The sequence below is a fragment of the Heloderma suspectum genome, chromosome 5 (assembly GCF_057233095.1).
Source record: "Heloderma suspectum isolate Gila_16-S chromosome 5, 16-S_ref, whole genome shotgun sequence".
Lineage (NCBI taxonomy): Eukaryota > Metazoa > Chordata > Lepidosauria > Squamata > Helodermatidae > Heloderma > Heloderma suspectum.
In genome coordinates, this window is record NC_139462.1 from 101,355,818 (window position 1) to 101,383,328 (window position 27,511).

The window sequence follows — 27,511 nt, forward strand, 5'->3', positions numbered from 1 at the left end:
AAAATTCAAGTCTTAACTAGGTTTGCTTTCCTAATATGGTAATATTTAAGTAGAAGGAGGGATGTATGAGAAATTCATTCAGTTTGGCTTTTATTAGGATTTTCTCAGTTCACCCCCTTCTGGACTGAACACAGACTCAAATGTAATCTGTGGTGGAAGCCTGTACATTTCAGAGCTTGAAAGGTGATTCAGAGACCAAAAAAATGTGTTCGATAGCATGCGTACATTTGAAAAATGCACATGAAAAATGCACACTTCTGAAAATTGTGCACAAATGTGCGTTAAACAATGGGAGAAGAATGCATACATTTAAAAGATGCACACAGTTGATGCATACATTTGGGAAAATATGCACAAAAATACATGCATATTTTCATACAAAAAGTTAAAAACAAGGTTTGCAATCTGATATGGATTCGAGTCAGAATGAGCTTCGAAACTGAATTTGGAGAACTTCGGCGAGCTCAAGTTTTGATGATTTACACATCCCTAGTAGCAAGCTGTCTGTCCCACTGCTGGAGCTTCCACTGAAAATTGTGCATATGTTCAAAATGTAACAGTAAACAACTTCGCCAGTTTGAGTTTTTGTTATTGACTGAGAATGTTCTCTCAGCCATGTGGGAGCCACTTACCTGTGAGCAGCTTGGGACTGCATCTAAATCATCTGATTTTATTTGATTTTAGATAATTTTATCCCACCCTTCAACCAAGTTCCCAGGACAGCTCACAAAAACCAAGAATGGAACAGAATGATTAAAACATACCAAACATATTTTTAAAATTACCTCAGAAATGATCTAACCAACAGAAGGAGTCCATGGCATGGTTCTTTCCCCCAAACTGGCTTCCCACATCAAAGACCCAGGCAATCTGTCCCTTTCAAGTAATTAATCACTGAGACATTATCCCAGCTGGTGGGATCTGCTCACAGATATGTGGCTCTCATGTGGCAGGAGAACATTTAAAGGACACCTGAAATATATTATGAAAGAAAGTTCAAAAGCACCCATCCACCTCAAAACACAATCCAATCCAATTATTTTGTCCTTACGGTCTGCTCTCTGTGTTTGCTGTGTTCAAGGAGCCTCTTCAGAACAACCTCAGTACTGGTGGAGTCTTGCTTCCCATCCACCAAGTTGCCATCCAGTTCCACCACATTGTCTGACTTTGGCGATCGACTTGGCGAAGGGACAAATATTAATGCTGTGCATTCTCTCTCTCGCTCCTCTTCCACTCCACTGGCCGTTTCTCCATTCATGCTGACTTTTCCATCCACCTGCAGGGTATGGTTTCAAAACAAACCAAATGACTTAAAATTAAAGATTCAAGGTAATCATTATTATTGATTGAAGAATGCATTTTGTGGCATCAGTGTCTCCAGTGCAGTGCGGCATATAGAAAACACTTGTTCCAGAGCTATTCAGGTGCTTTGCATGTGTTCCAGTATAGGAGCCACTCATCTATGAATATGTCTAACTACATTTGTTCACATTCTTTCCCAGTCACCCAAGCCGCTGTCTTTCCTCCCCTCTCCTCCCACTGTGGTCTCTTCCTCTTCTGAAATTTAGATTCTAAGCTCCTCTGGGGAGGGACCGGTCCTTTTGTTTATGTCAGCGGTGAGGAACCTGTGGCCCTCCAGATGTTGTGGGACACAAACTCACATCAGCCCCAGCCAGGATGGCCAATGGTCAGGGATGGTCAAAGCAGGGATGCTTTGACTTGATTCCTGCATTGAGCAGGGGGTTGGACTTGATGGTCTTATAGGCCCCTTCCAATCCTAGTCTTCTATTATTCTATGATTCTATGGTGGGAGTTGTAGTTCCACAACATCTGGAGGGCCACAGGTTTCCCACCCCTGGCTTATGCAGTAAGTGCCATGGACACTGATGGCACCAATTAATGGCTGCAGCCCAATTAAATTAATCTTAGTTTATTAATCAGATTGATTAATATCTACTAATAAATCTTCATACATTTGCATAGGGACAATTATTCTAAAGAAAACATGTTCTCACAGCAGCCACCATCTTAGAAGAGACATTTCCTCCAATGTGTGAGAGAAGGGGGATGTCTTTTCTACGATGACAGAAGCAGCATTCAGTGGATTTTGTATATACTTTTAAAAATAATTCAGTTTTAAAAAATCTGCTGAATTAATCAGGGTACATCTTTAATTTATTGAAAGCCCTTTAATTGATTAATCTATTAAACATTACAGCATAAACATTACAAAATAACAACAACAAAATGGGATTCATAAAAGAGGCTCCTTTTTCTGTTTCAGGCTATTATTGATTCATACAATTCAGCCTACCTTAAATGTTCTTAAAACCTGCTGCATGTTTCTGGGCTGTGAGTAAGGCTTGGGTGTCAGCATAGGCACAGCCTTGGAGACAAAAGGTTTGCTTGGAGAGGTGCGGCCTGTTGAAATGCTGGCTTCTGGTCCGCTGGAGGGAGCAATGGTTGCCTCAACCTTGGCAGTGTATTTGGGGGCAGGGAGCGACTGTTGCCGTAAGTATCTCAGGGGATTTGGGTCCTTAGGTGGGGACGATGAATTTGGCTCGGCTGAATGGCTTCTCTCTAGAATTTTTGGCATCTCCAAGCGTTCAAGGACAGCTTCACTAATGGTGAATCTCTCAATGTATTGTTGGAGAATACTATCTGCCTCCTCACGTGACCTGGCATTCTTGTATGCTTCATGCAGCTCTCTTTCTCGTCTCTCCCTGTTTTGGGGTATAACAGAAGCAAGATTGCAGAATGGTACATCTTTAGCACAACTGGGCATGCATGCAAAAGAAAGGAAGGCCCACTTGTTTCCTGTTTGCAAAAGATCCGGACAAAGTAGCATCCCATCTCTACTCCACAGTCCACTCAAATTCACTTAAAGCTAGGACCATTCCACACTATCAGGAGAATTGTGTGGTAATGTTTTTTCTGGCCTATGGTTCTTCATGCTGCAGGTGGGATCGCCTAGTTGAAACTACCCTCCCAATATAAAATACATCTTGCATACAGAAAACTCTCACCCTCTGATATGCTGGTTTTCTATATGCACACATTTTCCCCCTGGAGGAATATTCAAACATGCAACCCACTGCCTCCAGGTGTATGCATGCTTGCAACCAGAAGTAATATCTTCCAGGAAAAGTTTTACCATATCATCCTACAGACTGTGCAAAAGATAATGAGCTGATGATCATATTATCGTGTATTCTACTACATATTTTACCACACACCTCTACCTGATGTGTCCTGTTTGGCCCTAAGACTTATGTAACTCTGTTTCATTTAAGACAACGTACTTCTCTTCCACGATTTCTCTGTATGTCTTGATGCTTTTCCTTCGCTCACTGGCTCCCTCAGCACCAGTCAGTAATCGTTCCATCTTCTTTCTCTCAGCTTCTTTTTTCAATAAATCCTGTGAAGCACTTCTCCTGCGACTTTTCCACCGGGCTAAATCCTACAGTGGGAAGAAGCGGAGAGAGAAGAACCTTAACTACTATGCATGACAAGTTAGGTCAATGTCATCATCACCTCCCCCTAGCGAGTTCATGGCAGAGGTAAGATTTGAACCATTGACTTCCTGGTTCACCAGCGTGCACCGTGGCTGAGCGGGAATTTGAACCCAGGTTTCCCCAGACCAAACCCAACAGTCTGATCACCAAGCCACTCGGGCTGAACATCATTCTCACTTGCACAATTACATCAAAATAAAACCTGTGTGAGAGCTGTGACAAAAACTGAAGTATCTATTTTTTTAAAAAAAGCTTTAGCTCACAGATTTGGTCTCACAAATTAAATTATTTATTTAATTAATTCTTCCCTTCCTGCAATGAACTCAGGGCAATGTACACGGTTAACCCCCACCCCCACCCCATTGTATCCTTACAGTAATCCAACCAAATCCAAATAGTGCTGCCATTGATGTAGTGGTAAAAATATACACAAAATCATTGGGGGTTGCTGCTCATTGGTACCATACAATCCTGTTGCCTGAAGGAAGCTGCTTTGCCTTTCCCCATAATGGTGCCTGCACGGCAGACAAGCTCTTAACTGAATGGGAGGCGCGTAGCCGCAGTGTGGACTTCGCCTTGCATCAGTTTGATGCATGGTGCTTCTTGCAGTGTCATGTCTCCTAATTTAATAACACAGAGGCCCTGCTCTCACATCCTGACAGCCTACCATGGCTTAATTTACCCGCGGGGGCTGTTGCATTATGCTGGGCACCCACAGGCACCATTTTTGAATGGCGTCCACAGAGCCTGGTTTGCTGTGGCTTGTCATGTCATGTCAACCCAGGTGGCAGGCGTTGTTTGAGGGTTAGACAACTCTCAAATAACCCTAAATCAAGCCATGGGTTATTTGAGAGCTGTCTAACCCTCAAACAACCCTTTTCATCTGGGTTCACACAACATGACAAGCCACGGCAAGATGAAACATCCTCCACATGACCATCCTCATGCCCACAACCACACAACCATGTAAACCAGAATTACACATCTCAGTGTCTATACAGGTTTGCAGTTCCTACAAATTGAATATTTCCAATTCACACAGAATTAGCTCTGTGTGGTCACAGGAATTCACAAGCAATTTTGTGCTTGACGATGTATTCAGTCGCCTGTTGCACAGATATAAAAATGATTCATTTATATTGCAATCACTACCATGTACCGCAAAAGTGCCCTCCCTCCAAAGCTTTGTCAATTTTTCTTTCCCTATCACTCCGAAAATATTTTGGTTCTGTGCCACCGTAACAGAATATACTTTTAAATAAAGAAACAAACAAACAAACAAATGAACCAAACACAAAGGAGAATTGCACAGAAGAGAAATCTGCACAAAACAAAGAAACAAACAAAATAAAGGGGGGGGGAGTAAAATTATGGAATATAGGCTTGCTTCTGTAGCCAGATGTACCGTGGGTAATTTCTAGAAAGAGAGCTTCTAGGAACAATATGACTTTTAAAGGAACAAAAACTCCATTAGGAACTGAGAAGTACTGGTAGGACAGGATGGCTGCTCTCTGTGCATGCAGGCCAAAAAGTCTTCACATGCTCAAGCAGTGCTGCTTAGTAGTATAATACTTAGAAAAAATAGAGCTTTGGAAGAGGTGCTTTGGGATTCCATGTCTGCAACAATGCTATGGACTATGGGTGCATCCAGACGAGGCTTTTATAGCACCATTGCCCTGCCTCGTTCACAGAATTTTATGGGGGATCCAGATGACCTCGTCTTCCACTCATATAACCCTCCTGCATTTTCTCACTGTGACTTCTGTCTTTTCCTTTCCCACAGAAAATCCATTAAGGGAAAAAAAGACGGAATTGCTGCACACTACCTTTTGACTGGTAGCACGAGGAGCCCTCCATCTGGAAGCACCCACATACTCACATCCTGCCACTGATCCTCATCTTCCTTCAGCTGGTTGTGAATCGTCTGTAGGTTTTCATGGCGAGCTTTGCTGTGAGGCTGCATCACAGCGGCCTCATCTGCACATCTCATGTCAAACATGCTCACGCTCCTGAAAGGAAAAAAGGTTGAACAGTAAGCAATAGAACAATAAGCAATTTCAGCCACAGGAGGGGGCTAGAGAAAACTTAAATGCATCTTCTCCTAGGGAAAGCTCTGAAATCACATAGCGTAAGATGGCTTTGGATGTACACCTCACACATCCAAAACCCATTTATTTATTCATTTTTGGTATGTGTAGTGCTCAGCAACAGCCATACTAATGCGCGTGCAAATTGCCTACTTGTGGTAGAATCCAATAACACACTGCAAAAAGAACAGTTGGAGGTATGTCCAAAGCTGCCCTTTTGCTTGGCATCTAATGTGAATTCAAACATAGTCCGGTACTCACATCAGTGCTAAATTTCTCAACTGTCCCTTGTTTAAAAAACAGAAAAACATTAAAATAACTAGAATAATTCTTCCTGCATTAAGGGCTTTATTTACACCAGTGGTTTTCAAACTGTATTCAGGGGAACTCTTTTTGTTCCTTGGAAGCTTATCGAGGTTCCTCAGTGAGTTCAGTGCTGGCAGGAAAATTTGCCTGATAGACACCTCACCCACCTCTACTGACCTTACACTACAAAGTGCAGTCAAAAGGGAGGGCTGAATGTGGTTTAGGGTACACTCTCAGCTCAGGCGGCTTATTTTCCTTGTTTGTTAACCAACATTAAGCCAGACTTCCCAGGTTTGGATATAATGAGGAACTCTGGCATAATACAATCCAGGATCTTTGTGCTGAATTTGGTGTGCAAGAAGAAGAGGGAGAGGCGAGGGAAGAGCACTCTGCTACAATGACCATTCCTGGCTTCATAAATCATGGTTTATGAAGCCTAGAATGATTATCTGAACCAGGCCAGTGAGACTTGACAGGACTGGCTGGTCCCCTACATAAGTTGAATTATGTTCCCTAGAATATGTCCCAGAATCCTCTGCAATGCACAGAGGTTCCATGGCAGATGTGATAAGTGCTTCCAAAAAGTCTGAAAACCACATTCCTAAACTTTAGACATGGAAGGTCCATGAATTAAATTACTCTGAGCAAAGCTTTCTGGCAGTCTGTTTTCTGATACAATGGAAGTGAGACCTCAGAGACAGTTGAGAGGTATAGATTAGCCTGTTCTGCAGGTAATAATGCCAATGGTAAGTAAGCTGTGAAAGCCGTCCCTAATGAGCACACATGCAGAGCGAATGGTCATATGACTTTATTGTTATTTTGTTAAAATAAAAACCCCAAAGTACCACTAAAACATATTAATACGTAATTACATGATGAGCAACAGTAATTCTCTATTCCCTGACAGTCTCTTTTGCATGATGAAATTAGAGGCTGGTTATTAACATTAGGCAAGGTAAAATCTCACAAAGCACTGCACATAGTACAACAACTCAAAGACAGGATATGCAGATGGTTATTTTTTAGTATCAGTACATATTTACAGATCATGCACCATATTTCTAGTTGCCTTTTGATGGAAATGCAGGTAAATTTTATAAATTAAACTAAGGCAGTCAGTCCCATTTGTGATCCTTATTTGAACAGGATCAGCTCTGGTTAAGTGAACCTAAACACAGTGCAAGGAAAATTTCATTATGGCCACTGACCAGCCATCTTGATATGGTAGAAAGGTATGTCTGGGGCTTCCATTATTACCAGCACCAAGGAATGCCCCCCCCCCCCGGTAACTAGAGTAAGTAATCAGAGCAAGAATGAAAAATCACCTCAAAGGTCTTGATGATATAGAAGCTCTTTTAAGTTATTGTCACTTTTGATGCTACTTTTCTATGGACGCTTGTAGATGAATGACATTATGGATAATTGTCACCCAATTTGTTTCTTCTTGCTACTAGTTGTTCCTTTAAGGTCAGTACTGAATATTACAAAGCAAATGGGTTTGCCACTGAAAATGGTACACCTGTGTCACATTTCCACTTCTCCTCTGCAATATCTAGTTCAACGTACCCATGCCCCAACAAAATTCTTTGCTTCTGCTTGAAATGACTGGCTGTTGTTGTTGGGTGTAGGGAAACACAAATCGTAATCGTAATGACATTAAGATGTGGAGTAAATTAAGCAAGATGTCATGGGGAGGAAGCTGACGCACTAACAACAGGGCTGCTGGTTTTAGCAGCATCCCCAAATTCTTTGTAATGTGTTAGGTCCATCCTTAATCCAAATTGGGTCTGAGCCAATGGCCATGGTGATGCCTGCTAAATCAAGGACACTAGCAGGATCAGTACAGGTGGTATAGAAACCACAGCACAAAACCAGCAATGGTACAACCATCTTCCCTACACTTTCCAGTTGGCACCTATTTATTTATTAAGCTTCTTAGCTGCTTCTCGAAAAACAACAAATAATAAAAACTTTTAAATACAACCCCCCCATGAAATGAAAAACAGAAAACCAATAATGCTAACTATAATTAAAACCCACAATGATAAAACCAATACCAATAAAAACAATTAAACTCAAATTGAGACTGCCCAGATAATTATTCAAAAGGGTTTCCAGAACAGCCCACACATCACTTGGATACTCAGTTCAGCTATACACTGAAGTCTATACTTCAGTGATTAGTCTAGTGAAGCCTTCCTCATCCTGGTACCCTCCAGATGTTTTGACTTCAACTCCCATCAGCCCCATCCAGCATGGCCAATGGTCATGAATCTGGGTGTTGCCGTCCACAACATCTGGAGAACATCAGGTTGGGGAAGGCTGGTATATGGTATCAGAAAGATGCAGCTATGCTGGTTTGGTACAAATGTATTACCGTCACACAAAATAGGATGCAAAAAAGAAAAGAACTTAGACTAAAGCTGGAACTACACATTACAATAGATGCCAAAAGCAGCAGTCCTACATTGCCTCCCACCCCAATGAAACATTCAGGCAGACAAAATGTGTGATGTAATGTCATCACATTTTCCCCTTCCAAACATTATGGGGAAAGAGAAGAGGGAGGACTGCTGCTTTGCATTGGCCACATGTCGTATATAAAATAGAGTTTCAGCCTAAATCTTCCAAGGAGTATGCTTGCTCTTACCAGTTAGACTAGTACCTAGATTCACTTTTAACCCAAAATACCCAGCACAAGAGCAGGTGTCTGTCTAGGAATTTGAATACTAAAAGTTTACTCCTAATTATTGCCATGTTTTAAAGCTATTTCAGTTTCATTGCTACCTGCCTATTAAAGTAATTCACGCAATTAGAGGCTATACCATTTAAATAGCTCATTTCTGAAGGAAAAATGAGTATCTGTCAAACTCTGTGAGTCAATAATGATTGTGTGGCTGTATTATAGTTTTGGAGGCAGACTTTGCAGTCTTGTAGAGCAGAGGAAGTCAACCTGGTACTCTCCAGATAGTTGGGACTACAACCCCATTAGCAATTCATTATCATTGGCTATGTTGGCTTGGATTTATGGGAGTTGTAGACAAAACATCTGTAGAGAACCAGGTCATCTACTCCTGCCAAAGAGAGCATTAAATAAGTACACTGAATTCATAATTTACGTCAAGCTTGTGGCAAAATATAAGCCTAAAAATCAAGGCAGAGCCACTGAACTAACAAAAAAAATATTTTCATCAAATAGAAGAAAGTCATATTAAGAGATTGAAGCGGGGATATCACTTGCCTGCCTTCAGTTACCATCTGTGTGTGCCACATTTATTTATTTTTTAAACGGCTTCTCAGAAAAGGGATAGATAATTTAAAATTTTAGTTTCAGGTGCAAAAAAGGTCAACGCTGCTGGCAGCTTTGGTGAGAAAAGCCACAAAAAGCTTCTGTCCCCACAAAGTTCTTCTGGGCATAGCTACACCAAGACTTAAACAGTCCCTGGGAACTGAAGTTTTACAGGCATTAGGGATCTCTAGCAAACAATTCTGAGCAGCTTTACCAAGCTCCAATTCCTATGGTTCTCTGTGGGAAGAAACAGTTAAACTGGCATATAACCAGTGCAAGCATGTAGTGTAGAATAGATGTCCTCTGTCATCTACCAGCTTCTACTATATTCTCAGCCATCACACAATAGGTCTGTATAGCAAATTTCTTGGTTGAAAGTTTGAGAATTGTTCAAAATTACCGGAATTATGCCATAGAACCCTAAACCACACTATTTCTCCTTGTCATAGAAGCAAACTACACGTTACACTAATCATGTAGTGTGTAACTGAGGGTCATCTCATTTTTTTTCACCCTAGCATAAGCACACACACCCCTAATTCTGATCAGGACAACTACACTCTGGGATAGGAGAATTAACCCTACCACTTTCCACTATTTGCTTCTCAAAATCCCCCACATACATTGGGGTTAACAAAATAAAAGGGTCTCTACTGGTGTCAGGAATTTCAGGAAGCAAGCAGTGGGAGGAAAAGTTTAATCTTCTCCTGGAATGCAGTGGTCCTGATCCGAATCAGAGCTGTGCATGCTTACACTAGAGTAAAAACAAAAGAAAAACAATAGGCCTCAGCTATACGCTGCACAATTAGTGTAGCATGTAGTTTGACTCATAGAAGTTATGTTTTTAGTACACATTTCCAGCAAAACCCAGCTCTACCTCTCTTTTTCATCAAACCCAGGTGAGGCAGTGGCTGTTCTGAATCAGGGCCTGGGCACGGTAATGGACTGGATGAGGGCCAATAAACTGAAACTCAATCCAGACAAGACGGAGGTACTGTTAGTGGGTGGTTCGTCTGCCTGGCTAGGTGATATTCAAATTCAACCTGATCTGGAAGGGGTTGCACTCCCCCTAAAAGATCACGTTCATAGTTTGGGGGTGCTCTTGGATCCAGAACTGTCACTTGAGGCACAGGTGAACTCAGTGGCACGGAGCACTTTTTATCAGCTTAGGCTGGTATACCAACTACACCCTTATCTGACAGATATAGCCTAGCTACAGTTATCCATGCTCTGATAACTTCTCGTCTGGATTACTGCAAAGCGTTACACGTGGGGCTGCCTTTGAAAACGGTCCAGAAACTTCAGGTGGTCCAAAATAGGGCAGCAAGATTGTTAACAGGGACTGGCCAGTGAGCTCATATTACACCAGTACTTTTTCAGCTGCACTGGCTGCCAGTTCATTTCCAGGCCCGATTCAAAGTGCTGGTATTAACATTTAAAGCCCTTAACGGCTTGGGGCCAGGTTATCTGAAGGATCGCCTCCTCCCATATGTGCCTGCCCGGACCTTGAGATCATCCTCAGCAGCTCTTCTCCGTGAGCCCCTGCCAAAGGAAGTGAGGCGGGTGGCTTCTAGGAGGGGGGCTTTTTTTGCTATGGCACCCCGGCTATGGAATGAGCTCCTTAGTGAGGTTCGCCTGACACCTACATTGTATTCCTTCAGGTGCCAGGTGAAGACCTTTTTATTTTCCCAGGCATTTTAGCAATTCAGCTTTCTAGACTTTTAGCTTTGCTGTTTTAAATTTGTATTTTAAATTCCTGCACTGCTGCTACGTTTCATTGTGGTTGAATTGTTATATTGTGGTTTTAATGTTCTATATATTTTATATTGTTTTATTGTGTGTCGTTTGGTTTTAATTTTTGTGAACCGCCCAGAGAGCTTCAGCTATTGGGCGGTAGAGAAATGAAATAAATAAATAAAATCAAAGCTTTTTGGGGGTGGGGTTGTAATTAAATACATATGCCCCAGTACATTATAAAAAAATATTTCTTGTGGGCATACGATAATGGATTTTCATTCTTGCTTTTCATTTCTTTGCTCATACATCCTAGCCCTTTAAAATGATGTAATATTACGGGAAAACAGTGAAACACCCAGACATTTTATTTTTTAAAACAAAATCAAGAGTTGGATGTTTTCCTTTGGAACTTCATAAATTACATGCAAAGAGATATTACTAAAGTATAGTAGAATTTTATTTTAATGAATGGAGTCTCCTTCTGAAATCATTTTTAAGTGACAGGACAGAAAACCTATGAATTTTATTATTTGACATAATAGGTTCTGTTTGGAAAAAAAATGTTGGCTACAAACAAGCAACTAGCTGCACAATTCTATCCATGTCTACTCAGACGTAAGCCACACCTAGGTCAAGGGGGCTTACTTGCAGGTTAATGTGCACAGGAATGTAGCCTGAGTATCAGAGCCACCAGGCTAGGGAACTGGGCATCCATTCCCAAATCCAAACTCAGAATGAGTGCTCCCCAACCTAGGATTCTCTAAGCCTCAGAGCAGCTTTCCTCAGTCCGGCACCCTCCAGATGTTTGGGACTACAATGCCCACCATTCCTGACCACTGACTGGGACTGATGGGAGTGGAAGTCTAAAAGTCTGGAGGGTGCCAGGCTGCCTTAGGGTCTAAGATCACTGTTGCTGGCACTGGAACCTCGAGCCAGAGCAAGGGTTTGAAAAAGACCTTGAAATGCAGGAAACAGAAAGTACTGCCCTATCGAATGTGCACAGCCAGAAGGCCAGAGGCCTCCAAATAATTATAGGGGCTCCTAAAAATTGTAACAGGATTGGCCAATCAACAGGTTTGATATAGCTTGTCAATCACAGGGGTTGATCTTGCACATCTCTGTTCCCTGCTTTACCTCTAGAGAGCTCCAAGACCCTTTCACCCATTGCCCTAGTACCTTACTAGGCTAGGCCCTAGCGGCTGGCTAGGTATGAGTTTCCTGGTTTAAGCCTAAATTCCCTGACAATGGGAATATGTTTTAAGACTGGGCCTGGACATTGCCCACAAAAACCCAATGAGATGTCATATGGAATCCTGTGTTACTTCCTTCCTAAAAAAACAACAACAACCCCTCAACAAATCTAAAGCAGACCTGTAAGGCTGCCAACCTGAGCAGAGGAAGGCATGGCAGGGAGAAGCTGCTGAATCGTTCCTCCCTTAATCTTTTCCACTTTTCTAGCTCAAGATTACCCTCCTCAAGCTGCTTTTCTCCCAGTGGAATGAAACAACATGGGAACATATTGTCCCCTACAGGTGGGGGAAAGCAGCGTGGGAGACACAGTTTTGAGCAGACAAAATGGCAGGAAGGAAAAGGGCTATGCAAGCATTTTCCCCATCACTCTCAATTACAGCCCTTCCTGAAGCTCAGTGAAGTGTTTCCAAAAATGTTGGGGAAAGAAACCCAAAACTGTGGCAGAGATCCTTCAAGGATAATTTAACTGTGCTCTGACTTTTGAATTTCAACCTGTTATAAGGCACAACCTCATTCTCTCTTGCTACCACTTGACATTCCAGACCAGCCTGCAGTTACACAAGCATTCCATAGTTCTAATTCCAGTTCATTTTAGTCATAGCAGATGAGTGGCCCTACAGTGGGCAAAAGAGGATCACATCACAAATTAGTAGAGGTCAGCTTTTCCAGCCACAACTACATGCTTTATTGCTTTCTGAAAGGTTATTGCTTTAATGCAACAGAGCACATATCACTACCACAGTGTATGTCAAAGCACATATATTTCAAACAGCTCTGCACCAGAACGATGAAAAGTAATAACGGTGCATCAACTGTATTTTAAATTAGTCATAAGTATGGAAAGCATGCAGCTTAAATTGTTTAAAGCAACCCAGTGAGCACACGACAACTTACTCTGCGTCATCAGACACAGGAGTTCTGGAGCCGAATCTATAAAATCAAATATAAAATTAGAGAGGCTTGCAGAGACAGGAAAAGAGGAGGTATCAATTGCAGTGGGAAGAAAGAGAAGTAGAAGGAGGAAACCACAAAAGTAGATAGGTTTTCCTTTGAAGCCAAACTTCTTCATCAGTCAAGAGAGCTGAAAGAGCATTAACGTTTCAAAGCACCACATATGACATAAACTTTAATTGTTCACACCACAGCAACAATGGTTTTTAGAAACGATTTTTAAAAATGCTTTCAAAATGCGAACACCGTGTAAGTGAGCCATACTGTGGAATTGAGCATAGGAAGTCCTTCCTCATAAAAGCTATAAAAGCTTGTTTATTAGGTGAGCCACATTCAGTTACTGTATGCATGTTACATTGTGCATAATCAAGACTCATTAAAAAGCCATAAAAACTTGAACAGTAAGTGAGCTTTTGGATGCTTCCTGCAGTAGAACCTCCCCCTGAAAACTTTATTGTGTAACCTACTGAATCCCACAAGTGAATATATATCTATGTCCTTTAGCAGAAATCAAATTGTTAAATCTCCAGAGAAAATCATAGCCCTTTCTTTTTTTGTGAACTCCCCGCAAAATGCTTACCAATGTGTAGTCCCCTCACCCCAGCCCCTCTAATCCCATAGCCTATTTTGAAGACATTTCTTACACCTCTGGGAGAGAAAGAAAAAAACACTTCTTGCAGAGACTTTATTAGTTTCAAAAGGCACATTACCAGTGCATATGACTGTTAATCCATAATAAATAAACCAGGCAAGAGCAAAATCAATTTGCTTCCAGCATGCACACACAAATAAACACACTCTGTATGTGACCACAGAGAGCTTTAGGATGCAAGTTCTGGATCACATGGTAGCTCACATAGGTTCAACTTCTAGTGCTAGAAATTCTTTGCAGTTTCTTTCAAGAGCTTCCTGTTTCTCGGAAGAAAGTCTTGATTGGACTGGTTTGGGGTCAAACATGTCTTTAGGAACAGCAGAAGACACATCCTCTTGTCTTATACCAGGGAAACTGTATTTATCTTGTTCCAGTTTGCATTCAGGTTGCACTATAAGCCTTTCATATAGTTCTCCACAAAGCTTTGGATGTTTTTCAGTTACTACAGTGTCCATCATAGTAATGCTAAAAAAAAGTAATTAGCTTGCTTTAGCTTGTAAAAGACATACTGTACATGCTCAATGCACAGACCTCTGACACAGAAGCTAATGAGTGAAATGGACAGATTGCTTACCTGTAACTGTGGTTCTTCGAGTGGTCATCTGTGAACTCACACATATGAGTTGTGAGCCTGTGCAGAACAGTCATTCGGAATATTGTAGACCTGAGCAGAGTTTTAGGTGGGAGGCTCACCTCCTCTGCGCATGCTTTAGGAATGGCTCTTGCCTGCCACTCAGTTCCATGTCTGTTGCAGCAGAGGAATAAATTAAGAGTAAGGCATCGAAGTGGGAGGAAGTTGGGTTGCATGAGTTCACAGATGGCCACTCGAAGAACCACAGTTTCAGGTAAGCAACCTGTCCTTCTTTGTGGTCTCTGTGACTCACACATATGAGTGACTGATAAGCAAGAAAATTACAGAGGAAGGAGATGCCATACCAGGATTGTAGAAAGGGCTGCCCTGCCAAAGTCTGCATCTGTACGAAACCTGATGTCCAAGAGGTAATGTTTAATGAAGTTTGAACCCTTCATTATGCAGTGCTGCATAGCTGGGGAAGCAGAATGCGCTGGAGAAAAGCAGTGGATGCTGCCATGGCCATAGCTCCGTGGCTGCAGACATATTGGGGGGCTGGGAGGTGTGTAAGCTGTTAAGTGAGGCGTATTGTTTACACATCCCACCAAGTAAAGCACTGTGGAGATGCCAGCTGTTCTTTCCTCAAGCCTGAGTGGAACACAGACAGACAAGGGGAGGTTCGGAATGGGGCCATGTGTTGTAGATACAACCCCCCCCTCCAAACATCTAATGAGTGAAGCTTGACCTCCAACTGGGAGTAAGTTACCGAAGGTACATTGGTAACACAATGTCCTGAACCAAATGAAACTATGACACCAACTTAGGAAGAAAGGAACAGTCTCATCACAAAACCACCTTATCTCTGTGGAATGTCAAATATGGCTGATTGTGGTGAAAAGTGCAGAGCTCAACTGCTCTATGTTCCAAAGTTATGGCAGGGTGGAAAGCTACCTTCATAGTAAGGAGTTGTAGGTCAGCCATTGCCATCGGTTCAAAGGGTTTCACTATTAATTGTACCAAAACCACTGACAGGCTCAATGCCAGAACAGTTGGAGTGACTGGCGGGTAGATATTGGAAAGTCGCTTCTATCTCTCATCAAATCCAACTTTCTCCCCTCTGAGTTGACAGGGGCAGAGAGGGGCTTTTGTCTAGTTCTGGGCTGGGACGCCTCCGCACTTATACAGTTAGGTGTGGGATCTTTAAAGAGGAAAGAGCAGTCTTCTTCTTGGACCCTGTATAAATTCTCTATCTTTCTGGATGAAGGAGGTATGGTAGAAGGTTTCACCCACGATTGTCTGATGATGTGCAAAAGAGTGGGGAGCATGGGAATAGTAACTGGGGGAGACAAGTCTGGCTGCACCCTCTTAAACACTGGGTCCATGACAGGAACCAGAGGAGCCTTGATCTCTAAACCCAAGGATTTTATGATCTGCAGTAGGACCTGACATCATCTGAGGGAGAACGGGGGTTCTGATCTCCCAATGAGCATCTGGAGAAGAGGTGGAAAACACTGCAGACAAGAGGGAGGATGAGTCCGAGCAATAATCAGACTGTCCTGAGAAACAATCTTTGGACTGCAGCTTAGTTGGTGGCTCCAGGTTGGTAACAGGTGACGTCTGGGTAACTGGTGTGCTAACATTAGTGGTTGTACTGTGGGTGTTGGCATCAGTGCCTGAATTTCTGAGGTAGTCTCCAGAATATTTGGGAGGATCATGTCTTGGAAGCAGTTCACCAGAAGACATGGATGCAGTGCCAGCGATAGGCCAGTCAAATTAGGCACTGTGGCTGTTTGGGACAGTTTTGACACAATATGGGTTGAGGGAGGGTGACTGGGGGGCACCTCTGACCACTTGCTATGGTAAGGAGACTGGGATCATCAATAGCCATTGTGAAGATGACTGATGCCATCACGGGGTCACTGAAGTAGTAGGGTGGACACCTGTTGTAATAAGGGTGTCAGAGATAGTCCCAAAGTATGTCATAGCGATGGTGGAGAAACCCCCATGAGGAGGCAGATGATGTTGGAGAAGTTTCTCAGTAGCGAGATCTGTCCCTGGGAGAGTAAAACTTATGAAGGGATGGTACTGGAGAGCAGTTCCAAGGGGAAGACTGGTAAGGTCCCTGGAATCACCACCCTCCAACACTGACCCTATGCACTAGATATCATCAGAGGAATTATGATCCCGAGGGAGTAACGTTTCTCCAACACTGGTGTTGGGGACCAAAGACAAGGTTGTTGCAAAACCATCAGTACCAGGGCTAACTGCTTCAGCATCAGTCAGACAGTTGGAATGGGTGTTTATTGGTAGTATCTTCCTACCACAGCGGGTGCACTTTTTGAAGAAGGCCTTGGAGGCCATGTTCCCCCAAGGGGAAAAGATGAAAAGGAAGAAACAAGGAAGAAAGAGAAAAGATCTCTGCCCAGCAGTCCCAGGAGGGAACAACTGCAATTTGTAGTGAATAAAGGTGAAACACGGAGAATGTTCCAAACACTGCCAGTCACTGCTGTGGATGAAAAAAAACTCAGCAGCAGGAAGAAGCCATGCCCAGAGCGCATGCAGAGGGAGTGCGCGGGACTCCTGCCTAAAACTCTGCTCAGGTCTAGAATGTTCTGAATGACTGTTCTGTGCAGGGACATACAGCAACTCCTAGGTGTGAGTCACACAGACCTCGAAGAAGAATCTATCAAGAAGCACACACAATCATGGTGAACATAAGTAGCATTTTCGAGTGTTTGTTGTTCTGTGCACCCACGTTGACCGGAGGAGAACCAGCCCATCTTGTTTCATGAAAGGCAGCAGACTACCCAACACCAGCAGACTGCACACTAACTTTACTTAAGCTGATCTGCCTTTCTGATACTAGCTAAATTATGGATGCCCAATGAGCACCATAGGTACCATAAGCGGCACAGGCAGTGGTGTCACTACGGGACCAGGGACTCAGGACGTTGCTATGGCACAAGGTTACACCTGCTCACCGACCTTCCCTTCCAGTGGTGCACCGCTGCCTCCTACCTGGCTCAGCAGATTAGAAGCAAAGCCACACCAAGGCACGATGTCTGATGGGGTGGAAGAATCTTCCAAGGTAGTTTGTACTGCAGTAATTCTCTCATATACTTTGGATGTGACTTGTGGCACACTTGCCAAAAAAGGTGCCAAGTGTACCACTTAGCTAGATATGGGGCACGTAACTGGAAAACAATGTTATTTCTCTCCTCCCCGTTCTTTACAGTACACCATCCTTCCCCAACCTGGTGCCCTCCAGATGTTTTGGACCACAACTCTCATAATCCCTGATCACTGGGTATGCTGGCTAGAGCTGATGGGATTCTGAGCCCAGAACATATAGAGAGCACCAGGCTGGAGAAGGCTGCATTGCACATTTGTTTCACTCTTCTAACAGAAGACTCCTTTTGAAATTCATCCTGATGCTCTCTCTCCTAGACCAGCAGATGCAATTATGATGAAAAGGCCAAATCTCTTCTCCATCTTTCCACCCTTGAGACCCAGTGTGCTGTAATGGATACAGGGTTAGATTAGTTTCAGGGAGACCTGGGTTGAAATCCCACTCAGCTCCCTGCATGACCCTGGGCTAATCACTTCCTCTCTCTCAACTTACTTGACAGGTTAGTTGCAAGGATAAAATGGGAACAGTATGCATGGCCCTGGGCTTATTTGTGGCTGAGCAGGATTAATAGTTTTAGAAGCTGCTCAGCACATGTCTTTCAGAGTCTGTAGAAATACTCCAGGGTTCACTCACAAATCTTTTCTCTTACTTCCTGCCCTCCATTATCTGGAAGACCGAACTATTCAAATCCACTTTGTATACCTCATCAAACATCTCTGGAATAACACAGCTCTTTTGAAACAGTATTCCCATTTATCCAAATATTTTGGTTGTCCCGACAGCACACAGATACCATCACATCACCATTCTGGACTAAAATGTGGTATTTTCTTCCTTTCTTTTTAGGTGTTGGATGGGTCACCACTTCAGAGGGTCAGACCCGTGACTCCCCTAGTCCAACAGATGATTCCCTACAATTGGCAAGTCTAGGAGTTTCAAATGGTAGAAATTCCCTTAAAAGCATAAAGTTGCCTTGAAGGGAAAAAAATTCTTAGCCTCAAAAGATAAAGTTTTCACTGTCTATCCTCTACCTGGAATTTTAAAATAGAAATGCAAAAATTAATTGTACATCCCATCCTTCCAAGCTCACAAAAGTTACCAACACATGAAAAAATGTATTAGCCCAACTGTCTACACCAGGGATGGGGAATGTGTGACCCTCCAGATGTTGTTGGATTGCAGTTCCCATCAACCCTCACCATTGGCTATGCTGGCTAGGGCCAATGGCAGTTGTATTCCATCAACATCTAGAGGGCCTTCCAGTCTGTGAGAACCCTGCCTGGAGGAGACCTAAAGACCAAAGCTGGTGGGTGAACGACAGGAAGACACCATGCGTCTTGTGGCGGAGATTCAAGGAGGCAGCAGAGTCCAGCACCAGAGGGCTTCAAACAATAGTCTGACTAGAGGGAGCACTTCAGCAAGCAGTCCTTGAAACACCTGAACCATCCTCAAAGTCAGAAGCAGCAGGAACAATTCAAGACAGCTTTACACCATCTGTTTCTGGATGTGAATGATTGGCTGGAGTGAAGGTTAGGAAAATCTGGCCTGAGGAAAAGCTATTGATAGCTTATTCAGCTGAGGAAGACTCTCCTAAATATTGGGAACTGCAACTAAGTATATTTAACCGTGGATAACTAACAAGTGTACACTTATGCAATCTCACCCTTCCATCTGTAAAACAGCACCTTATTTTCTTCTGTAAATAATTTCCTTAATAAACAACTTGATTTTGTTCATCTTATAAAGCTTGTCTCCAGTGGTAGTGTTAACCCCATGCCTCTACTATAGGAAGAATTAGATTTCTGTAAGATACAGAGGATTTATTTTGGTGGCAGTAGTTAAAGGTTTTTAAGTTACTGCAGCATCCTCTGAGTGGCTTGAAAACATTATTAGACATTGTGGCAGAGAGTTCCATAGGCCAAGCCTCGAAGTTCAGGAAAAAAGGAACATAGGTGGGATAGCCATATTGTCCTTTACAAGAACCACTAACTTTGGTTAATCTTCCCTGCTGGTATCACTTGAAAACAATTTTTACTCATAAATAGGCAGCTTGGCGAATTACTATTTACAAGCCTGGCAAATCAAAAGGAGACAGAAGGCTGCAACAGAGCTGAAAACAGGTTATTTTGCTCCTATGTGTAAACTGATGAAATAAAAGGCCACAGAATAGCCTTCTGACCTCGTGACTTTCTGTTCGGTCTTTACAAGCTCCTTAGCTGCTTCCTCACCATTCTGCTGCTTCGAGAAAGGAACTGGAAGGAACTGTTTAACACTGGGTCCAGTCTGCGTCAGAAAAGCTCTGGTTCTTCTCACCATCATGTCATCTTTACCTGGATTTTCAAATCCCACTTTCTCTCCCGCTGAATTATTTTTGTGCTGATCTTGATCTTTTGACTCCTTGTGCCCATCTTCACAAGTTACAACAGAGCTTATGGATACAGGCAAAGGTGCTCCGTGACCGTAATGCGTTGCACAAGGCAGTGGTGAACTTCTGCTAAGGCAATTGTGGGCACCATTATTCAGAAGACAACTATAGATCAAGTAGGGAAACATAGCTTGCATAGTAACTGCACAAAACAAGTCTGCTCTAAGGTCTGAAAATAGTCTGACAGTGCATGATGCTGTTACAGTGCTAAAGGTAAGCAGGTCTCAGCCTGGACAGGGCATGGATGAGAGACCATCTGGGAGCCCCACGTAAAACAGTCTGATCTCCTTCCAGGAAACCCCAAATAGATGAAATAAATAAATATGGGTAACCCTATAATACTATAATATCCATTGTACTTATATCCTGCATCCAAGGAATTGTTTATGGAAATAATTCATTTTTTTAAATTGTCACTGAACAGAAGCAAACTAGATCATGCCATTAAAAAAACTCACAGAAAGGTAACAGTGAACAAGATGCTGCTGCTGCTGCTGCTGCTAAATGATCACACAGCTAGATAAAACTTGAGAAGCACTCCAAGCAAGGTTCAATAGCCATATATCATTCTACAGACCTTTTAAAAGGTCACCAATGAGGAAGAATCCACAACTGTTAGGCAGGCCTATTACATTGTCACATTGTGGTTATAATTCTGAAGCTTCTCCTAATCTTAGGACCTATAATCAAAACCTCCCTGCAATGTAAATCCTTTGGCGAACTAGGCCAAACATGCCTGCTTTCCCTCATATCTCTTGCATTCTAAATCTTTATCGTATTTGTTTTCTTCTTTAAACAATAGCAACTAGCTGGTTTTTGTTGGCACAGCTATTGGTTAGTCAGAAGTTTCTTTTTTCCTTTCTTTTCAAGAAGTACAATAATATAATGCGTGGGTAGCATTCCATGCAAAGCAGGCATAAGAAGTTAATAACAAGTTGGTTTCCAGTTTCTGACCTTTCTGCTGTTTGCAGAGCCCTTCGTTTTCCCCAAAGAGCAACATTTCCTTGCTGTTTCAATGGGTGATGATTGACTACTGAAATGGGAGGACAAGATGTACGAACTGGGCTAGTAGATTTCTGAAAAGTTCCAAATCGTCTAGCCAGCATGTCATCTCTCTCAATATCTGGGAAGCTGCCATCCAACTCTTCTTCGCTGCTTTCATGCCATTCGCTCAAACTTCTTGGTGTTTGCTTCTGAGAATCAGTGCAACTATCCAGGACAGATGAATTATACACATCTATATTGGGCAATATTATTTCACTAACAGTACAAGATGGAGAGGGGGAGAGAAAGCAGGAAAACGTAATGAGAACCATATGGAAATGCTAAGAAACTTTCACTTATCCATCTAATCTTTAAAATGAACGTCTGAATTTCCTAGTAGTAGTATTTACATGGAATTCTTATAATTACAGTGGACTGATTAGATAAAGGAAAGCCAAATAAATTTAAATTTTGGGCTCTGCTCTTGGCTTTGCAGAAAATAGAAATGTTTTTCACACCACCGAAACAAAAGTGCAATTCACTTTCAATATGCACACTTTAAAGTATTCCAGAGGGAGGAAAAATCAACGTTTTTACCAGCTGTCTTCAAGAGAAGAACAAACTCTGTAATGTACTGCCAGCAATGAAGCAAGAGCTATGCTACCATTTCAAATGGAAGAGCAGCATAATCTAAAATACCCAAAGCCAGCAAGCTGAACCAAGGACTTTGAGAAGCCTTGGTGAATACTGATCAGAAAGTAAACTGTCCAAGATGAGTTGGCCGTTCCCTACTGAGAAGGATGCATTACTACCAGTTTACTCCAAAGGTCACCCATCTTTTGCTTGCTTATCCATTCTTCCTCGTACTATGCAGCTTAGGGTGGATTCACACAGGAGATTCCAACACTAACTGCTAAATCAGAAGCAGCATCTGAAAAGTGGGGGAGGCAAAATGGGTTTTCACAAGCCAACATCACTTTGTCTGCTCATGAATGGCCTTCAGTTTCCTGGTCTGCAGTACAGGTAGGAGATCAGTGCACACTGAGTGCAAGAGCTATATGGCTTGCAGGGATTTGGCGTGCGGAATAAGCATAGCGGATCCCCCTGCCAGACATACACTTAATTCAGGATGGGTTCCTCGGTCCATTATGACAGAGCAGGCTATCTGTATAAATAATGATTTCAGACAACATTTCTTAATATTAAGCAGCACGCAACCTTAAATATATTTATTAGGAAACAGGTCCAAAGTGTTTGAGATGTAGGATGGTACCATATGTTATACCTTGAAAGCTGTTTCCTAACACGAGTCTGTCATTTAACATGAATACAGGGGTGGGTGGGGCATTTGCAAGGGAACATTAGCAGACTGTTCTTAATCTCTTCACATCCTCTGATTCTCCACTGCAACTAACACACTGCAACTAACACACTACAATTATTTCCCCCCACAGGCAGGCCTTTCCTGGTCTATGATCCCACATGGAAGAAAAACAGTGTTTAGAAAGTGTGAGTGCCATCGGTAGGGAAGAACCTGCAGGCAAGAAAGGTGTTAAGCACCCGAACCTGTAGTTTCTCCCCTGCAAATGGTCCTTGCATTCACATTACCAGGCAAAACACAGGGGTGACAACTTGTTGGTCACCTTACAGGACCATAGTTCAGAGCTTACATGTTGTTTGGTAACATGTAGTTCTGCCCTTACTTCCGAAAACATGTTTAAGAGTTATCAGCAAGGATCAAGGAATTTAATTACAACCCCAAAGTTCTAAATACCTGGATAGGCATGAACAGCTCTTAGCTATGGCCCTGTAAGGTGATGTATTAGACAAGGTTTGCATGTGATCTCCAGAGTGTTGTCCTGCCACCACCACCACCCTGCCAGAGTTTGTCATTCATAATGTACTTCCCCCACCACCATCAACAGCCTTGGACTAGTCTTTAATATCAAGTTCAAAAAGTACTTAGATAATAGATGCCGAGAGGTTTCAGTGCAAACTGGAGAGCAGAGGAATTGCCGCATGCACACACGGGCAGCTGTCTCCCTTCAAACTGCTCTTGCACCTGGTTCCCAAACTGCTTTGTCAACCAGAGTAAGAATTATCTGAAAGGGAGGGGACGAGGGGAGGAAATCAGGTGCACATAGGCCACATTCGCACAGAACTATAAGCCAAGATTCCGGAAAATCCTGGAGTCCTTTCAGACAGATGTCTCCTAGTGCTATCGCTCAAAATACATTTGTAGAACTATTATGTATTTTCCTCTTTAGCAGATGGTTTGTGGAAAGAAAAAGGAAGAAGCAATGGAAAAACAAAGTCGGGTTACAAGTGGAAGGTGTCATCGACTGGACCCCAGGTAATCCTTGAATGACGCAGGGCAATTTCATGATAAATGCCTCAACTGGAAGCACCCATAGCTTATTGTGAAGATGCTGGTGCACTGAGCCTGCTTTGTTCTCATGCTAGTATGCCTGTTCCTTGCATGACCACTAAACTAACCAGAATCTGAATGCTTAGCATTTAATCCAAACCAGGGATCCTGGCTTATCGCTCCAAAACAAGCCAGGATTCATAAACCAAGATCAAATCCTGGTTTGTGATTCTGGCTTGTAGAGGGAATGGCACAGAACACGCTAAGCATTCAGTTTCTAGTTAGTGTAGTGACTATGTCAGAGGGAAGAAACAAAATAGGAATGAACGGGCTACATGCAGCTGCATGCAGCTAATTCACGATGAAGTTTGTTCTGTGCAAATGGGGCCAGAATTTGCATGGGTTCTCTGAATCCTATCCTAGCTATTGTGCCTTCCACTGGGATACTTCTTCCCCTTTTCTGTGTTAAAAAACTAAATACCTGGAATTAGCACGAGGGCTGTGGACTTCATCAGTATGAGCAATGGACTTGACATGGCTCACAGAGAGCGAGGATGAGGTTTCACTTGAGGTCCCAAGAGCCCCAACACTTTTTCTACTGGCTTTCTCTTCCATTTCATCTTCAGTCGAGGCCCTAGCACTTGAGAGCTTCTCCCATTTCTGATGGTTAATTTCTGTCACTGGCCCAAAGTGCACAAACCTCTGCTTAGGGCTGGTGGGCTTCTTATACATTCTCACTTGGTGGCTTGCATAATCATTGTGATTGGCAGCTTCCACTGCCATTTCGGAGGGCAGAAAAGAATCTGGAGAGTCTGTGAGTTCATCACTAACAATGAAGATTTGAACAAACAAGTAAAAAAGGCATATAACAGGAAAACTAGGGAAAAGCAAACAAATCATAGATTTAATTAAGTAACAAAGTAAAACCAATCAAAGAAACAAATGAAAGAAAACCCATTATCAAACCAATAAACTGTTTGTACAATATGGAGGAAATCATTCTGCCCGAGAGTGCAAACGCAACGTTTGAAATAAAATAATAAAAAAAACACTGCAAAAACTGAGCCAAATTGTGTTCAGAAAATGATATGAACAGAGCAGACAACAGCTTGGTGCCAATTCATGTCATAGTGTCTCTTAGAAATATGCAGAGCACATTTACAAATGGTTCTTATGACACTGTTTAATGTTTCATAAACTTTTAGATAGTGCCCACAGTCCTGCCACTGAACATGATAGTGAACTATCGTCTAGCCATGACTGATTCAGACATGTTCCCATGTAATGTTGAGCAGAGCTAACAAGCCTGTTGTAACAGCTGCTTCCTGCATGGGAGTGCCAAGAAGAGGGAAGTCCAAAATGGAAACTTGAATCAGAAACGTCAAGGGGAAGAGAAGTGTTTCATTCCAAGCCTAGAATCTTAAGGATTATGATAAGGGGTATTCCTGGTTTCTGCACAGATGTGATCAAAAGAATTCGGCAAAAGCCTCAAAGACAGGCCGTGACACTATTCTTAGCTGTGTGGGAAAAAACAGCACTTCTTTTGGTTGCTTAGGGAAAGAGGTGCACCCCACAATCATCCAGGAAGCATGAGGATCATACACACAGATGACTAGTAGAAAAAGATTCATTTAAAAAGAGGCAGATGGATTCTTATTTGGACCTTAGTGCATAAGGCTCAGAATTTTCTGCATGCAATATTTATGCACCTGAAATTAATAAGGCACATGTCTAAACTGCCAGTCTTTAGTTCTTAAAAGATAAAAGGCAGTTCTGAATACCAGCATTTGAATAACAAAAAGACTTTGGAAGCAATATAAAACTTTGCTCTCCCTTCCTTTATGAAAACATACCTGGTCTTCCCTGAAACTTTCAGTCGGTCCCAGGTTTCCTTATCTGCTTGCGTTATAGAAGCAGTCACAAAAATTGGCAAGTCTGGTTGGGAGGGGCTAGGCTGAGTTTTTCGCTTAGCCAAGTCATCTCTTTGAATGTCAGGAACTTTTGCTCGGCCTTTCTCATCAGATTCAAATTCCCGGGACTGCAGGAATGGTTTGTCTTCACAGAATTCTATTGGCCTCACCGAAGTCATATGTACTTTCTTGCAGCTAATGTAATGCACATTCCAAAATCAGTAGGATAAAGAACAGTGTTGTGGGACTAGATATTGAGAAATGGCATGCCAATAGCAAAGTACAATGGAAAAAATATGCATTGCAATGTGGGATGAAAGGAGGGGAAAATAGATAACTTTGGGAGAAAGAGGAAGCCAGAATATATTCTTGCAGTTTCAGCTAATGCCTGGTATGCTCCACTGTGAGAGAACATCCCTTTTTGCATGCTTGTAGTTTCGCAGTGCTGGTGGCTACAGGATATTGGAGGCTCTCAGGCATGCTACCCTCAGTGGGTGCCCCCTAAGCTGGAGGCAGAGGCACAAACGAGAATCCTCTCACACTGCCTCTGACCTTCTTGGGTGCTCCATGCAAAGTAGGATGATGGCACTGTCAGAGCAGAGGACTCTCTGCTAGTCTTGGGTCCTGGCAAATGCCTGACCGTGCCACCCTCAGAAGCCAGCTCTATTCTCTACAGACAATCCATAGATTATTAGCCCGGACAAATAAACCCATTGATGCCCTTTGACAACAAAGTTTAATTTATTAACTATCTCTCATTTTGACAGTTATGATGTCCACTTCCCATGCTATCATGAATTCAAGTCTTGTTTCCAAATATAGCCATTCTTGGGGATTTTTACTGCTACTAAATATTTAACTGTTACCAAGCTCTGCATCAGAGGATTCTGGTATGTTCTTCAGATGCCAGTCCAAGACATTACTCATGTGATAAATGCAGACTATAAATATTGACACTCGTGTTGTTGCCACAAAGGCAACACTCCTTATATGACTGAAAGCAGCTCAAACTAGCAGACCTTCCAGAAGATTTTCTAAACTCTCTGGGAGGGCTATTCATCTGATAATATTGCCAGATTTTTAAAAATGCACTTTCTATACCAATCTGGTACCTTCCAGATGCCTTGGACTGCAACTCCCATCATTCCCAGCTAGCATGACCAACACATCTGGAGGGCACCAAGTTGAGGAAGGCTGATCTATACACATCTTACAATACAAATAAGCACAGAGTAATCGGTTCGTGCTCCCTAAAAACATAACTACATAAGACTTTACCACAAAGTATTATTGGGTTGATCTTTTAATTTGGAATGCAGTGGAGTATTTTACTGCACTGCAATGAGCTAAATGATACAAATAGACACCAGTCTGTCTAACTGGATATCTAAAATGACAGCTGTAATAGCTGAATTACACTTAAGACAATGGATGCTTTGACATCCTAACATTAACGAGCAAAATTCTACAACCGGCTGCTCGTGCCCATTTTTTATTGGGCATCAAAGGTGGTTTCATCTGCACAATGAGTCAACTTTTATTCAAGTCTGGTATGTTCACCCAGTATGTTCATGCATGCTGCCAATTTAACATTAAAATAGAAAAGGGTGGGATGCAGTCTCCTCAAACCCAGGAACCACCATGTTTCATGGGTTTTTGCCCAACATCCTCCCATGTGTTGCATCATCCATGCCATCCCCACAATTCAAACTGGAGCTCAACATGGCTGTTGTAATGGGAAATTCCTGCAAAGATCACATGGTGTACTCCAAACTGAACAAGGGCTGCAACTTCTGCAACTCTGTTACTCGTAAAACTTAGTAGGTTGCAAGCTGATACTCAGAGGAGCTGATAACTTGGTGGAACATGTCTTGGCAAGGCAAGCATTTCCTACAACTCATAGGTCCAAGTTATATGAGTTAGATGCAAGAGTCAAAAGAATAATCTCCCATCCTCCCCACCCCACGCCCCACTGCTAAAGAGCTAAAGGGCAGCATGAAGAGAGCATACCACCCCAATCCTGAAAGCACTGCAGTAGCCGCCAGTAAGCTGCTGAGTCTAATTCAAGGTCTTCCTTTTTTACATATAAAGCCCTAAACAACTTGGGAACCAAGTACCTGAAGGAGCGCCTCTCCCTTTACCAACTGGCAAGTGCCTCACGACCAGCAACAGGTGCTTTGCTTGTTGTTCTGCCAAAAGCAGAGGCTAGGAAGGCGGTGACACGAGACAGGGCATTCTCTATCATGGCATCCTGTTTACAGAACTCCCTCCCAGGTGATATTAGATTTGCCCCCACAGTCCAGTTATTCAGACAAATATGAAGACATTTTGTATT

At 42.6% G+C, this 27,511-nt stretch overlaps 1 protein-coding gene across 1 annotated transcript in view; it reads right to left on the reverse strand.

Moving 5' to 3' along the window:
* LIMCH1 (LIM and calponin homology domains 1) overlaps positions 1-27,511 on the reverse strand; it is a 273,734-nt gene that overhangs the window by 46,744 nt on the left and 199,479 nt on the right. Inside the window, 9 exon segments of the mRNA XM_084859780.1 lie at positions 1,052-1,276; positions 2,315-2,723; positions 3,303-3,460; positions 5,395-5,524; positions 13,080-13,115; positions 13,981-14,253; positions 20,869-21,174; positions 23,748-24,092; positions 25,120-25,371. Of these exon segments, the coding sequence (XP_084715906.1) occupies positions 1,052-1,276; positions 2,315-2,723; positions 3,303-3,460; positions 5,395-5,524; positions 13,080-13,115; positions 13,981-14,253; positions 20,869-21,174; positions 23,748-24,092; positions 25,120-25,371 (2,134 nt within the window).